Source organism: Lathamus discolor, chromosome 4 (genome assembly GCF_037157495.1).
Source record: "Lathamus discolor isolate bLatDis1 chromosome 4, bLatDis1.hap1, whole genome shotgun sequence".
NCBI lineage: Eukaryota > Metazoa > Chordata > Aves > Psittaciformes > Psittacidae > Lathamus > Lathamus discolor.
In genome coordinates, this window is record NC_088887.1 from 38,189,879 (window position 1) to 38,206,198 (window position 16,320).

At 49.0% G+C, this 16,320-nt stretch overlaps 1 protein-coding gene across 1 annotated transcript; it reads right to left on the reverse strand.

The window, feature by feature from the left end:
• Window positions 1–428: 428 nt before the first annotated feature.
• On the reverse strand, window positions 429–6,110 carry NYX (nyctalopin). The gene is made up of 2 exons (XM_065675714.1): window positions 6,065–6,110; window positions 429–2,705 (listed from the first exon to the last, which is right to left on the reverse strand). The coding sequence occupies exons 1-2, from the start codon at window positions 6,084–6,086 to the stop codon at window positions 1,306–1,308; spliced, it is 1,422 nt and encodes a 473-aa protein (XP_065531786.1). The 5' UTR covers window positions 6,087–6,110; the 3' UTR covers window positions 429–1,305.
• Window positions 6,111–16,320: the final 10,210 nt, after the last annotated feature.

Genomic DNA, 16,320 nt, shown 5'->3' on the forward strand with positions numbered 1-16,320 from the left:
TTCATGTGTGTTAATTTGAGTAGCCTATAAAAAAACTACCAGAATAATTCAAGGATCTCAAAAATAAAAAGGGGGAGATGAGCAGTTAATTTGTTTTTGTGAGCAAAATATTGAAGTGTTTTATTAATGTGCTCTGACACATAAAGCATGATAATTATTTCTGATCATATTGGCAGCTTTCATCAAGGATTTCAAAGAAAAACATGTTTGAGCAACCTGGTCTAGTGTGAAGTGTCCCTGCCCGTAACAGGGGGATTGGAGAACTAGATGATAGAATCATAGAATGGTTAGGGTTGGAAAAGACCTTAAGATCATCTAGTCCCAACCCCCCTGCCATGGGCAGGGACACCTCACACTAAACCATCCCACACAAGGCTTCATCCAACCCAAACCATTCTATGATTCTATGAAAGAAAATGATGGCATAGTTGTTTGCACAGCATAATATAACATGCTATATGGTACACGTTAGTGGTGGAAATACAAAATATTTAGCAGGGTGTGGATGCATTTGTCATTACAATGTTCTGCCCCTCCTTTCATGCCATGAAATAATCTACAAATAAAAACAATATGTTCCTTGAAGCAATATACTAACTGAGAAATAAAAACACATTGAAACAATGTTAGTAAGTAAGCTCTTCAGTTTAAATAGCTTTGCCCCAGAGAAGAATGTGCCCATCCCAGCCCCGCCTGGGGCAGGTGCCATCCCCAGATGCTGTTCTCTTGTTCACAAGGGCTAGTGTTGCATCCCTGGATGCTGCTCAGGACAGCCCTGTTCCCCCCACACATGCTGGTGGAAATCAGTTTGTCAGCATCTAGAAGCACCCACTGTGGGTGTGGGTGTCTGTCAGGATATGCAGAGAGAGGTGCTTTTGATGCCTTGTCTTGCTCTTATAAAGTGGACAGTTTGGTCAACTGGAGTTGGCCCAACAGAATACAGAGTACCGCACCGCCATCCGTACAGACTGCTCTTCCCTCTGCTCCCAGCAGGAGACATTGCATGTCTCTAAGTGAAACTCAACCTTACAGCTATCCTTTCATTGCTCATCTTCCACACAGCAATGTGAAGTGTTTGGGCGACTCTAAGAGCCCACAGGACAGGTTTCTCACCTGGAGTGTAACCCAGCCTTGAACCACATCCCACCAGCTCCCAAGAGAATCAGGAGCCAGATCCAACCAACCCAACATGGGAGAGTTTGGAGCCAGTTATGTATTGGAGGCTCATAATACAAACTTCTCCCTAATGACTTGAGTAGGTACAGGAACTCTTATGCAGGACCCATGCTTCATGTAGCACTTGGACTATTTGCATTGCCAAACAATCACTGTAAAAAGGGCCGGAAGGTAAAAAGAGAAGGAGACAGCCTCCATTCTGTCTTCCCCCACCCCAGAAGAAACCCCATCAGTCAATCCATTCAGCTGTGTGGTGTTACTGTAGACTTCAGTGGTATTTGCCACCTCTTCAGAAAGGCCCATCTGGAGCAAGAGTTTGGAGATAAGGCTGTTGAACTTGCTCTCTGTGGTAGACCAAGGCTCTCCACTTGGGGTCGGGCTTTCAGATGTGACATTTAGCTCAGCCGGGTCAAGACAGTAACCTTCTGGAGATCTCTCATACAGCACGTCCATTAGGTCAGTCCCAGCTACTGAGGAGGGGGAGGCACAGGGAATATCCCTGACAAGCCTGTAATTCTCCATCCACTCCTTCAGCCACTCGATGCGGCAGTCACACTCCCAGGGGTTGCGGAAGAGGTACAGCCGCCCAAGGAAGTACACCGGCTGGAAGACAGAAAAGGGCAGGGTTGTCAGGTTGTTGCTGTTCAAGTGCAACGCAACCAGGCTGGTGAGGTTTTCAAAAGCCCCATCCTCAATGTAGTTGATCCTGTTGCGGTCCAGGTAGAGGACCTCCAGCTCCCCCAGGTCCCTGAACCAAGTGTTGGAAATGTTCCTAAGAAAATTCCCCCCCAAGTTGAGCATCTTCAGGCACCTCAGGCCATCAAAGGAGTTTTCTGGAAGCTCGCTGATCAAATTGTCATTCAGATACAGGTATTCCATCTTCTGGCAGCCCTGAAAAGCTCGCTCATGAACTACATTTATCTTGTTGTCCTGCAGATTCAGGTATTTCAATTTGGTCAGGCCCTGCAGGGAGTTATAGGCTACCGCTTCAATCCTGTTTCTCTCCAGGTAAACGTGGGTCAGGTTCTCCATGCCCCTGATGGCACCTGGGATCCTCCGGAAGTTGTTCTGAAAGCAGAAGAGCTCCTGTAGAGCAGGCAGCTCAATGAAGATCCTGTCAGGGATGTTGAAAAGGTTGCAGTCCGCCAGGTCCAGCTTCACCAGCCTTTTGAGGGCAGTGAAAGTCCGTGTGTGTAGATAGCGAATGTACTCATTGTGGGCCATCTTCAGCTCAGTCAAGCTGGGCAGCCCCTTGAAAGCCCCTGGGGTGATGAAGGAGATATTGTTGTGATTGAGGGACAGGGACTTGAGGGAAGGCAAGGTCCCAAAGGCCCTTTCGGAGAGGAACTTGATGCTGTTTTTGTCCAGGTTGATAGAGGAGGCTTCACAAGGGAACTGGCTAGGGATCTGCCCCAGACCAACACGATCGCAGAGGACGGAGCAGCTCCGCTCTTGAGTGCACACGCAGTTGGCAGGGCAGGAGCGCACACAGGCCCACACCGCATGGACATGGGGGACCCAAAGGATCACTGTCAGAGAGGAACATGCCACCCCCATGGAGGGATGGGAGGAGAGAATCAGGATGCAAATATATTAGTCACAACAGGAAAAAGAAATTATGCTATCTTTGCCTCCCTTCTAGCCAGGGTAATTGTCACCCTCAGTGCTGACCAGGAAGTTCTCGTGAAAGATTCCTGAAAATCTGCTGGGTTTTTAAACCTTCTAAGAAGTTGTGTGTGTGTGTGTGGTTGTGTGTGTGTGTGTGTGTGTGTGGTTGTGTGTGTGTGTGTGTGTGTGTGTGTGTGTGTGTGTGTGTGTGTGTGTAAACACATCATCTAGAATATCATCCTTCATTAATTGCTGTCCCCAAGAGGTGGACACACGTAGATCTCAGTGTCTCTGTGGTTGGTCTCTCTGCAAGCTGATGGGGACATGGTTTGGCCAGGGAGCAGGCAGAGATGCTTTGAAGGTCAGAAGCTGTGTATGGGTTGCATTACTTCTGGGTGGGGAAGAGGGAAGGACAGTCTACGCTAGTCTGGCAGTAGGCTGGGGCGATCAGTTAGTTGCTTGGGGCGTGTCAAATTCATGCCTTTTGCTTCTTTCTTTTTTTGTTCATTCAACCTAACATTTCTCCACCAGAGCCCTGAGCTGGTGTAGCACTGCAAGGGGAACTACCAGCTCTTAAGGATGCAGTACAGTGTTTAAAAATACATTCCAACTGTGTATTGGTAGAACAGCATGAGGAAAAACAAGTTTACAGATATTGTTCAACTGCTTTCTTCATGACCAGATACTTTGGACCTCCAGCACAGTTTTTATTGTTTTGCTAATTCTTGAGACAGTCACCATCGTGCCTCATGCTTGATGGGAGGAGCTGCTTTGTCCTTTTACCAGCCTGACATGGGACGTGTGTAGCTGCTGTGGTTTATTTTCAAGTTAGTCCCACACAAGTGGATGTACAATGAGGAAGAGAAGGAGAAAACTCTTGGGGAGAAATCAGAGAAGGATGAAAGGAATGGGAAACATCATCCCCCATGGACAGGCATTTTTGTGGGGAAACACATCCTGTCAGCCAGGCATCTGCAAAACAAACTCATTAAAAAGGAAGAACTGAAGGCAGAGCTCATTTTGTTACTGCTCTCACAGGCACATCCCACCTGCTGCTCAACAAAATGAATAGCCACGCCAGCAGATTCTCCAGGTAGTCACTAGCAGGAAATGGTGGTATTGCTACTGCCTGGTTTTTCTGCTGAAGTTTATCAGCACCCACACAAGTATAATCCTTTTGTACTTTTTTCAGCAAGACATGAGACACCAACAGTTTTACCAACAGCCACTTTATTGCAGCACTGCTGGGATGACATTGCTGCTGCTATGTGCGTATCTGGCACCAGGGGCCAAGGGACAGGCTTTCCCCCATGCTCCTGCTAACTGGAGAGGGAACCTTCCAGCAGCTGGGCTGCTTCTCACTGCCAGTTTGCAGCACAATAATTGCCCATTACAGCTGTATTTCCAATAGGCATTTTTATGAAGGCAGACATGCGAGGTGATATGCCAGGGAAGCATCAGCTTCAAACTTTTATTTTTGCAGCCCCTAAAGCTTTAACATATAAACCAACCTACAGTTTGAACTGCAGTAACTCTGCCCTTTCTCCATTCTGTCTGAAGGTAATATGCACGAAACTGTATGTGAGTTTATGCTACCTGTTACTTCTTTGGGCAGTCTTGCAAAACCAGATGCTAGGCAGGTGCCCACTAATAGGACATCAACCCAGGAGCTGCCTAGCCTGATTCTGTTCAAACTAACCTGGCCATTGCATGTAGAAGAGGGATTTAGATATGCGGAGGGAGCATTCCAGAAGGACTTTAGCTGTAGCTTCTATTGAAATTCAGGTCCCATCAAGACTCGCCACGCTATTGTGACCCTAGTATTAGCAAAACAGCATCACTTCAAGGATAAATGATAGTGAAGGACTCTGAGAGGTGGAAAGGATTTTAGACAGGCTGTCATTTTGTTTGTTTTTATGCTCTTCTCCCTTTTCCTGAGCTCTTATCTAACAGGCACAGCTAACGGAAAGTCTCCTTCAGTCAAGGCCCTGAGCAGACAACACGTGAGGAGCCTGAGGACTGGAGAGCGGACAGCACACTGGCCTCAGACTGCTCTTACTTCGTGCAGGCTGCCCAGGGGCTGCCTCCGTTGCTACCCTATGCACCAGTCCACACTGTTGCTTGCAAACAGGGGCACGTGTTGTTTTTATTAAGCAGTTATATAAACTGAGGGCCAGACAGATTAAGGATTTGCCTGTTCCCAAATGCCTAACCTCAGGTGGCTGTTTGGAAAGTGATGGATGCCAAGTGTTGCTGCTGGAATGAGAGCCTTGCATGGGCTCAGGGTGACATCCAGAGGGACATATGTGCATAGGCAGTCCTCTGTGTGAGCCTGTCCCAAACAAGCTCGGTCTTTAGCTACAGCTACCCCAAGCTCAGACACATCTCTGACCTTCAGAGCAGATCTCCCCCAGCAGCTGTGTACACTGTGTGCAGTGTAAGAACGAGCATGCTGATAACGAAATCCACTCCCTGATTGTCCTTTAATCACTTGATAAAGGAAATGTCTGTACTCAAGCCATATCCAGCCTGTTTTCCTTATACACAAAAGATTTTTTTAAGGCCAGATCTGGGTCTTCTGATAGTGGCATTTCACAGTATACTTCTAAGATCTCTATTTACAAGCGTATCTCTTTGCATTGAACAGTACATGGAAAACAAGCACTCAAGCACCATCCAATGATGAAACATCCCCTTGGCAGTAGGAGCCCCTCAGCACCACAGCCTTTGTAGTCATTTTCCCTCTTTCTCTTGCAAAGGAAGTCAGAAAGAATCCTTCATCTGAACCTCACCAAACCCTCTGGAGAGCTGCTGCTCAGAGCACAGGAGATCACATCTGCTTTGTTGACCAGATCTCCTCTGACCACCATAGCTGGAAACATTGCACCTCTTCTTCTTTACCCCTTTCCCAAAAAGGATGTTCTTTGCTTTTAACACTGTGGTAGCAGACAGGGCAGCAGCTGGAAGATGCCTCCAACTTACTGACACAGAGGGTCTCAAATGAGATGTGTATTTAAGGAAAAGGGTGAAATACAGCAGTAAGGGGAAAATATTAGGTTAAGGCATAAACAAAATTCCACCCAGGGATGATCTCTTTTGCTCTTTTAAATACTATGATAATTCAGTATTTGAAAAGAAAAGTGAGCGACCAAAAAAATGTTTGCAGAGTTTTTAGAAGGGTAAAGAAACAATGACTGCAATAACTGAGCATTTACCCTACATCTTTTGAAAAGACCTGTCTGATCCGTTACTAGGTAATGCCAAATAAGAGTATACTCACCATTTAAAATGATGGCAAACATTACCTTGATTATTCACTAGTGGCATTTCAGGTCTGGAAAGCAAACTTGAAGGATCTAGAAACACACAAGAAGAGCAGATACAGGTTTCATCCTCTCTGATTTCCTTGCATCATTTTCCCACAATGAGATCTATGTTTAGAAAGGAAGATGATGGAAAAAGCTCCTCTCCCATATACCGTCAAACTGAAGAAGTCCCCAGCACCTTCCTGGTGAGTATCTTTCTTCCACCACTGACCTTCTCAGGGAATCCTGCAGCTCTGTAAAACTCCTTTTCAGGTCCTCCTCTGCATCCTTTTCACCAGCGGTTCCAAAGGCAGGTTCCTATCATCTGAGGTGGGAAAAGATCACCAACAGTAAGAGACTGGCCATGTCCCCAGGAAATAGGTGCTGGTGCCGAGGGGCATAACCAGCTTATCATCAAAAAGTTGAAACTAAAATTCCCAGCAGAAGTCATTTGGATGCATTGCTTACCTAGCCAGGCAGTGGCTGTGCTCTCCCTCCTGCTCATGAGGCTGCCATTAGCCATACGAGTCAGTCTCTGAAAAGTTGGCATTTTTTTTTCTCACAAGCTATCATTTAATGGCAGGAAAATCCTCTGTATCAGAGGAGGATTAGCGGAGATGGAAGAATGTGTCCGTCCTCTAAAGCTCCCAAAGCAAAACAGGGATTGCAGACAAACCAAACTGATGCTTTCTCCCCTCTGCCAACCTCCTCTCCCCACCCCACCATTAAAAAAAGAAGATAAAATACAGTCCAGAATTGGACTGCTGCCATTGAAACAGCATTGCTGAAAGTATTACTGCACTCCCCATTATGTAATGGCACAGGAGGTGGGAGTGGAGGGTGCAGCCCAAATGGGATTATAACTGGAGGCAAGTGCAGGCTTATGGTTTCCCTTCACTGAACTCTCCAGGCACAGCTTTGGTCTCTTTCCCCATGCACACTTTCCCAGCCCCAGTGTGGCTCACATGCTGGTAACAGAATACCAGTATGCTTTGCTTCCCTGGGAGTTGCTCCTGAAGGACAAAGAGTTGCCAACAGCAACAGAAGGGTCAGCAAACACAGGGAGCTTGTGTGGTGGTGTATATGGCCCTGGTAATAATGAACTCTGCCCTGTCTATGAGTGTGCTTTGATTGCAGTGCTGCAGCTGGTGCGTGGAAATCATAAGGACAGGTTCTGTATGTGGCGATGTTTTAGCATTCAGCATGTGAATTGGCTTTTAAAGCCTTTTCTGACAGAATGATGGTGGTTTCTTTGGAAAGTGGGGGCTGGATGAGTTATCTCAGCCTCCCATGCCTTAGGTAATTGCATTCACCATGTCAGAGGGAAAAAATAGCTCTACTCTTTATTTCTAAATGAGTTATTCTGCTCTTTTTTTTTTTTTTTTTTTCCCAGGAAATGGAATACCTGATGAATTTATGCTTGATACAGAAGGAAAGATTCAGCTGGGAACCAGCCTGCTGCTGCTCAGCTCTACCTGCAGATAAAAGCACCCAGCTACATCAGGTTTGATGTGCTTTGGTTTTTCCTCAGTCTTCAGACATCTGGCTAGTACCTCAGGAAATCTGTGTCCGTCTAAACAGCAGGTGAGCAGGCTGGTGCTGGGGGCAGGCTGGAGGGCAGGGGCTGACCCATATAGCACTGATTTTATCCGAAGGACACCTTTCTCCACCACCCTGTTATACCAACCCCCCCCCCAGCTTTGCATTTCTGTGCTTTGCACCACACTGCTTTGCACAGAGGAGGAAAGAGATTTGCAAAGCCACACACAGGCATGTTGCTGCTTCCACCATGGAGCTGAAGCTGCTGGAGCAGACAGCAGAGGTGGGGACAGAAGTAGGACCATCTGGTGATCACCAGTCCTGGGGCAGCTCATGTTCCCCTGAAGGTCCTGGTTCCCATGGGAATACTGGGAAGCCACAACCCGTCTGATCACAGGAAGCTTATCAGTGGCCTTTGGTCCATGAAGAAAACTAGAGGGGAGGAGGGGAAATACTGTTCCCGGCTCCTTTTTCCCCAACATTTGCCATAGCCCTGGCAGCGGTACCATAAATTTTGTCTCCCCAGGTGCACAAGGGGTGGAGGCATTGGGCAAGGACGGTAAGTGGGACTCAGGGGCAATTTGGTATGTGATCAGTCAGCAGCTACCAAGGAACTAGACCTACTGTTTGGTTCACACAGCGGTACTAAATCTGCTTGTCAGAAGCAAGAAGGGGCTGATCTGCACCAAGACACCCAATTTCTGCTGAGACTCTGGGGCTCTCCTGTGCCTAACTGTTCTTCTTCCATGTGCAAAGTAAGAGAACGGTGGGGATGGGACATGAAGAATCACTGAGCCCCAGAAAGTGCGCTGCAGAGGCACATCGCCCAGAGGGCAGCCTGTGGGACCTGAGGAAACACATCCCCTTAAGGAGGGCACTGGAAACCTCTGCTACATACAACAGGTGGGAGGGGACACTGGTGGGACAGGCGCTGGAGGGGCTTGTTAAACTGCATGCACCTCTGCAGTCACTTTGGGAGTGGGGCTACAGTGGCAGTAGCTGCCTGTTGCTAAATGAGCAGCTGTGGTGCTGTTAGCGATGCTGCTGAAGCAGGCTCCTGCTGAAGCCACAGGAAGGCAGGCAGGGAACACCTCTCAGAGAGTTACTGCAACAGGCAGCCTCACCACAGACCAGTACAGATATAATTAGCTCCTGCAGGAGCTTTTGAGACAGCAGTTCTGCCATCCACATCCCACATCCATAGCTCGGTGGCTGCAGCTGGCCTGGCAAATAAGCCTGGCTACCCTCCAGTCTTTTCTACTGCTGTCTGAAGGTAGGAACAGCTGAAACAGCCCATGTCCTGCCCCATCATGAGCCCTCCTCAGTCGGCCTCTGCTCAAGGCGTACCTGGAGCTCCTGACTGGCCAGCAGCAGCAGCTCTAAGGCTTTCAGCAATGTATCTCTATGCATCACCTATGGGCAGGATCCTCATGTACCTTCAGACCACAGCACAGAGAGAAGAAGCTTTCAGCATATGCACGGGGGAGGGGGGTGTGGGGGCTGTGTGTGTGTGAGTCCGGAGGGGCTGGTGGTCACACACACTGAGGTCACAATTTCTGGGTCGGCGATCATCGCCCTGCAAGCAGCTTCATCAGAGTGCTTCAGGAGCACCAAGCTCACCATTCACTGTCTTCCATGAACTTCTGCCAGTTCTTGCAACTCCTGATTCATTTCCTGATAACTCTTTGTTCTGAAAGTGTATGACCACATGAGAAAGGCCTAGTAAGGAGACGTTTCTAGGTAGAAAAGCTTAACTACCAGAGCATACATAAAGAAGAAGAAATTCAGAGCAGCCCTGCAGAGAAGGACTTGAGGGTGCTGGTCAATGAGAAAATGAACATGAGCCGGCTTCAGTGTGCGCTCACAGCCCAGAAAGCCAACCGTATCCTGGGCTGCATCAAAAGGAGCGTGACCAGCAGCTCGAAGGAGGTGATCCTGCCCCTCTGCTCTGATCTTGTGAGACCTCACCTGGAGTCTTGTGTACAGTTATGGTGTCCTCAACATAAAAAGGACATGGAACTGCTGAAACAAGTCCAGAGGAGGGCCACGAGGATGATCAGGGGACTGGAGCACCTCCTGTATGAAGACAGGCTGAGGAAGTTGGGGCTGTTCAGCCTGGAGAGAGAAGGCTGCGTGGAGACCTCATAGCAGCCTTCCAGTACCTGAAGGGGGCCTATAGGGATGCTGGGGAGGGTCTCTTCATCAGGGACTGTAGTGACAGGACAAGGGGTAACGGGTTAAAATTTAAACAGGGGAAGTTTATATTGGATATAAGGAGGAAATTCTTTCCTGTTAGGGTGGTGAGGCACTGGAATGGGTTGCCCAGGGAGGTTGTGAGTGCTCCATCCCTGGCAGTGTTCAAGGCCAGGTTGGATGAAGCCTTGGGTAACATGGTTTAGTGTGAGGTGTCCCTGCCCATGGCAGGGGGGTTGGAACAAGATGATCCTAAGGTCCTTTCCAACCCTAACTATTCTATGATTCTATGATTCTAAGACCAGCATTTATTCTTAAAAATACAAACTTGGGCTTTAAACCATACCTCAACATTTTTAGAACATGAGTCACAGCTGGTTAATGCTGAGGGTTGAGCATACTGCAGATGCTCAGTGCTGAGGGCTGGGCATACTGCAGATGCTCAGTGCTGGGAAGCTGTTGTGGCTGCCAGGCTGGAAGTAGACTCAGAAGATACAGACCTGGCTGCTGTGGCTCTGCACTGTTATTTGGCCACCAAGGGCTCTTCCTCATTATCTGTCCTGCCCTTTTTAAACTCTGGGAACTCAGAGAAGCCAGAGGTTAACATAGCAGTGAATCTGAGCCCAGCAGCAGAGCTATGCTGCTACTGGAAAATAAGTAAATAAATTAGATGTTTATAACTGATCTTCCACCTAAAGAATCTGAAGAATTCAGCCCTGACCAGCGGAACCTGCTCTGCTCCAGCAGTGTGTGCTGGAGACGTAATCCTTGGCATGGCTTCATGAGCTGGCAGTGAGGACAAGCCTGCCTTGCAGGGCAAGCCTGTGCAAACTCAGTGCAAGATTGCTTCTAACAACCCATTTCTTCATGGACGGGGCATTTCAGGTGACTGTTAAGGATGTGAACATTGATAGTATTTAAAATGATCACTGGGGACCACTTCTTGCAGTGGGTCAGCTGCATATTAATATATTCCCTTTATTTTCAAAGGCTGGCTAAAAAGAGCTGGTGGGGCTCATCTCACCTAACTGAAGGTGAAAGAGGTCTCACCTCACCCACTTCAGACACCTACCTGTGGGCACCATAATGGGCCTGAGGAGGGCCCATTTTCTCTGACAGAAGATGACAAGACATGCAGCTCTGAGGACACCTCCACACCACTAAACATCAGCCTTGGGTTAGCTGGATCCCAAGTATTGCACATCTGGGTGCTTCCAGCCAGATGCTGCCCTCCTCAGAGCGGTGAAGAGGCAGAGCTGCTTGCCTGACTCCAGTGGCTGAAAATCTTCGCTCCCGTTTTTATCTCTAATAGCTGTGCTTGCATTCGTGGGACAGTTGACAGGGGGTGAGGTCCCTGCACCACAGAGCACCCGAGCCCCTCCACCTGACCCAGGCTTTGGTTTCCTGAGCTTCTGTAATAGTGGCCACAGCTCAGTGCATACTTCCCCTCTTCTCACAGCAACAGCCGTCTCACACGTCTGAGCCTTTCCTGTGCATGCCATGGCAGGGGTGACCTTTGAAGTCGCTGCCTCAGCGTTTCTCGACAGGACTTCTGTTGCCAGCTCTACCCCATGGGACTTGGGCTGCATGTAGGGTGGTCACCCAGCCTGCTGCCCTGCTGCACACGCTGCTCAGGATGCTGTAGGTTTGGGGCAGGGAGAAAGTGTCCTCTGCAGTGGGAGCTGCTGTGCTATGAGCAGACAGGACGGACCAGCATGGCCATGTTGGGGTTTGCAACTTCAGCACAGCCTGTGCCACCGCCAGAAATAGTGCTTGGTACACACGTGATGTTGCTGCTTCCAGGAGACGCAGAAGCAGCTGAAGAGCCAGCCGGGACTCCAAGGGCAAAGAGCTGAGAGCCTTTCGCATGCTTAGAAGAGAGGACGGCTTTTCTTCTGCAGGCAGGGGTTTGGGTTTTGTCTGGACTGAGGGCCCCATGCTTTGCTCAGGCATTAAAGTCGAGGACTCCGAGAGTACCTGTAGGTGTTACAGGGGGGGATCTTCCCTGGGTGCTTCCCCACCCCTGCCATGGTCCCAGCCCAGGGCCATCGGTCACTACCCAGCTTGGATGCTGCAGATTGCATGTTGTCGCTAGCTCTCTGCGCCATGTTAGAGCCCCTAAGGCCTTCTGTTTGTCCCACCCCAGCTGGAGAAGATAGATACACCTCAAGACACCCCTCGGAAGAGATGCTGTGGTGCTGTACAATGTCCTCCCCATGTATCCTCAGCAAAGAGGGCTGCCACCAGCGACAGTGAGGCTGGGCTGTCAGAACGGCTCCTGCCCTTCAGAAATAGACCCATCTCACCCCAGAGACTGATACTGGCACCTAATCCCCTTCAGCAGCCTCTGCCAAGTGTCCGGGTTTGTTCTGCTGGGTACACATAAAACTGCCCAAGCTTTGACCAGCTTCCCTGGCAAGACACAACAGACCAAATAACAGCCCATAGCCTGGTTTCACCTTCACTGAGCTGGCCTGGGTTTGTGTGGTAAATGCTGCAGCCCTGAAGCCTTTTCACACCAGCAGCTGCCCCGCTTTCCCTTTCACCCTAAGCCAAGTCCCCCTGGCCATGCAGCATGCACACACACTGCCCAGCAGTGGGCTGCCATCACTTGGTCTAAGTGGGGACAGTTTGCTGACATATGGGCAGCATGGACAGTGCTGGGCATGTCAGGATGTGCAAACCCAGCCCAAGGGAAAAACAGCCCAGCAGCTGCCTCGCAAGCGGCTACCTGCAGGAGTAATGCTGGGGGACTCCACCACCTGCTCTGTAGCAGGAGGAAGCAGGAACAAGACAAGGGGGCCAACAGCAGCACCTGGCAAAAAATAGCCACCAAAAAGCCACTTAACCATGGAGGGGGTAAAGAAGTGAAGTCGATGACGCAGGAGAAAAAGGAAAGGGTCAAGCACTAGATCTGAAGCCCCAGCCCAGCTGCTGCATGATGGTCAAGCCCTGCAGCAGGAGCAGGAGTACCTTCTGAAAGGGAACAGCACACTCTAGGGTAGGGAGGCTGAAGCAGATACAGTACACACCAAAGAACAGGCTAGTGTATTATGTCTGTCAACATAAACTTCTGTTCATAGCTTAGACATCACACAGACCCCATGCAAAGGGACAAGGAGCCCAGGGGATGGAGCGTAACTCCATGAGGGTAAAATCTTCCCCCTTGCCTGGTGAGGGCAAGACAAGAGACCCTGTCCAAGACTGTCCAAGCCACTGGCTTTTACCCCAGCTCTCCTGACTCACCCTGCAGATGCGGTTTCATGTCTCCCTCATGCTAATCAAACAGTAACATTTCCAGTGAGAAGGGAGCTTCTGTGCTGTGAGTGGCTGGGCGCTTGTCAGGGGAGTAAGTTCCTGCCTCCCATTGCAATACGTGTGTATGGATGCAGTGCTGAAAAATATCTTTGGGGTTATCAGGTGACTCCCCACAATACCCAGAATAGCCCTGGGGAGGGAGAGGGAAGCTGGGCTGAGATTTAACTAAAGCTGAAGAGGAACTTGAATCTACATCCCCCCACATCTGCACTGTGACTCGGCCTTAACTAAAACCACACTCAGCCACACTCAGGCACCTCATTTCAGGGACAAACCGCTGCTGGGAAAGCCTGAACAGGGGCTGCATCACACATCTTTCTCTGCAGGGTTTTGGGAGTCCTGCCCTCACCTCTGGCTTTGAGCAGCCTTCAGCTTAGTGTGCTGCACTGCATCATCACTGGTACCCAGTGTGCAGCCGAGCAGGCAGCTGCTGCTCGCATGTCACACTCGCAGACAGGGAAACACAAGGCTGGCAGCACCTGTACCAGCCAACCTGCCCTCCCTGTTGAAGCTGGTCCAGCAGTGCTGGTGGTGTGGGCATGCACATCAGGGGAGCCCTGCGATGGTTCAGCCTCATGCCACTTTTACTAGCAGCTGGGGAGCTGCTCTGCCCCAGCCCTTTGGCATCTGCATGATCATTTCTATCCTGTGTAAGAAACAGAGAGCTGCTTGTCTCCTGCATAAGTCCTCATGCTGTGCTTTCTGCAGTCTGCCACCCAAGGCAGTGACCACCTGCAGTTCCATGTTACCTAATGGAAAGGCTGTGCAGTACACACATGAAGACAAAGACACATCACATGAGCTCCACTTAATTCCCCCTCACTGGCTAGTGAGTCCATTGATCTTAATAAAGCTGCCTCCACAGCCACGTATGAACTTAAACACAGCACTGCAATTGCCTTTTGAAATAGCCTTTCTGCACTAAAAACACAACAGGCAGTACGTTATCTAAGCCAGCAGCGCTCCCAAGCCTCACCAGCAGTTTATTTACCTTCTGGTGATTCATCTCTCCCATCTCCACAACAGGATCAGTGCCACCTTTTCCCTACTGAATAGCGTCAGCATTTGGGGCAGGTTCATGACTTACCTGTCCCTGCTTAGCTCAGGCATTTCTGTCAGAAGCCTGCTCTGTAGCTGGATCAGATACTCAGGAAGAATGAACCCTTAGATCGAGGGATCTGGAGAGCTATAACTGGAATACAGTGTGAGTTTTGCTCTGCCTATCATGGTACTTTCCCCTGCTTGACTACACTTCTAAATGCCAAGAACACCAAGATGCCATCACGCCAAGCATCCATAATTGCCTGGTAATAGATCTAAAAGGATAATTCTGTTGTCTGTCAAAAATGCTGGCAGATAGGAAAGGAGCTAATAATCAAATCAGGAATGAATTTCAATAACATAATAACCAGCACACTGAATAGGACGTTAGAGCGCTATACACTTACAGATGATCTGGAAGATCTGTTAAATGAACTTATCATGCCTTCCTGAGCATGTAATGGCAATGCATTCAGGGAATAATCCAGCCCTGATCAGTTTCAGGACTGGGCTGAAAACAGAGCAAGAGAACTTACTAAAAACTGCTCATTATGGTTGAGTCCTCTGTCCAACCAAAATGAATTACAATACAAATAGCCACCTACACACTTTTCACCCATGCCCTCTCCTTGCAAAGTGGCATAAGAAAGTCTTCAGGTCTCCTCTCCACAGCTGTGTAAAAGTAAAAAGGTAAAAGCTTCCCCACTATGGTACAACACACCTGAACTGCAAGTGTTGGACTACTAAAACAGGATGTGTCATGAGTAAAGAACAAAGAAACTCAGGGAGCCCAAACATGGAGCACATGAAACTGTGGTGAGAAACCCATCATCGCTCCAGAGTGCACTGGAGTGGCGATAGAGCTTGGACTGGGAGCTGCCCTGAGAGCAGCTGTCTGCTTTCTCCAGGCCTCCATCAAGTTCATTTGCAAAAGGTTTAGATCATCCAGATCTAGTCATGTTGCTACTCAAACATCCACCACCTGATGTAGCAGCACTTTTGCACAGGTCTAAAATGATTAAAGCTAGCAGAGCTTGGGGGTGGGAAAGGAACAGCCACCACGGCAGATAAGCATGCATTTACACACATATATTCTGCTTCCCACTGCTCCCTGCCTGTGATTTCATGGGCTGCTGACACCTCCTCCTCCATGCCAACTCCTGGGTGTTGCCAAAAAAGCCCCCGTGGCTATGTCATGGGCGAACACAGCAAATCCCCCACATGGGGGTGTATTTATGGATTGCAGAAGTACACTCATGCAAAAGGCTTTGTTTCCTGCCAGCTGCAGAAGACCACAGTACCTGAAGGAGATGGGGTACAACAGCTTCTTCTGAGACATCAAATAGACAGTGAGAGGAAATAGCTCCTCTGCAGCAGGGCAAAACCTACAGTCTCAGAATCAGCACCGAGTCCCAAGCCTAGCAACTGGCAGTGTGAAGAGAAAGCTCTACTCTTCCTAGCTCGATAGCAGCAAAGCTGCAGCCTGCAAATCTCTTAGCGATTTCTACATTGCGCCTAGGGATGTTGTGCAGGATGGGTTCATGGGAGCCTGCAGATGGGTAGGAAGAGCCCTCTTTATACTTTCCAGAAAGGCTGTGCTTCAGCAACAAGTGTGTTGCAACAAGTTGTTTGAGCTACCATGCCCAAGCTGAGTAATAACAGAGAATATCTGCTGTCCTTGTATGGTGGGAAACAGAAAGCAAACGAGAGGAGGTAAACACCACATACAAGACAGGGGGAGGGATATGCTGCAGAAGCGGGTTTATCAAGCCACCATGTGGGAAATGCAACACGGGGCTAGACTTTCAGCATTACAATAAATCACACCAGGACTTTGCAAGACACTGCAGACCTCAAAAAAACTGTCTCCTACCCAGAATTTCTCACTTACTACTTCACTTTGATTTAGGCAGCGCTTTTGTGTTTCTCCTCTGAGACTTATTGGGTTGTGCTGGAGGGGGACACATGTGGCACAGGATGGGATGGGATGGTGCAGTGGGGTCACCAGTGTAACAGAAATGCTTGCATTGCTCTTAAAGGGGGTCAGGAGACCTCGCCACTTGGGGCTGGCACTAGGATATTTAGTGGTGCGAGTTAAAAATTGCAAACCAAAGCGCAGAATGTGGAAGTGATGAGTGAA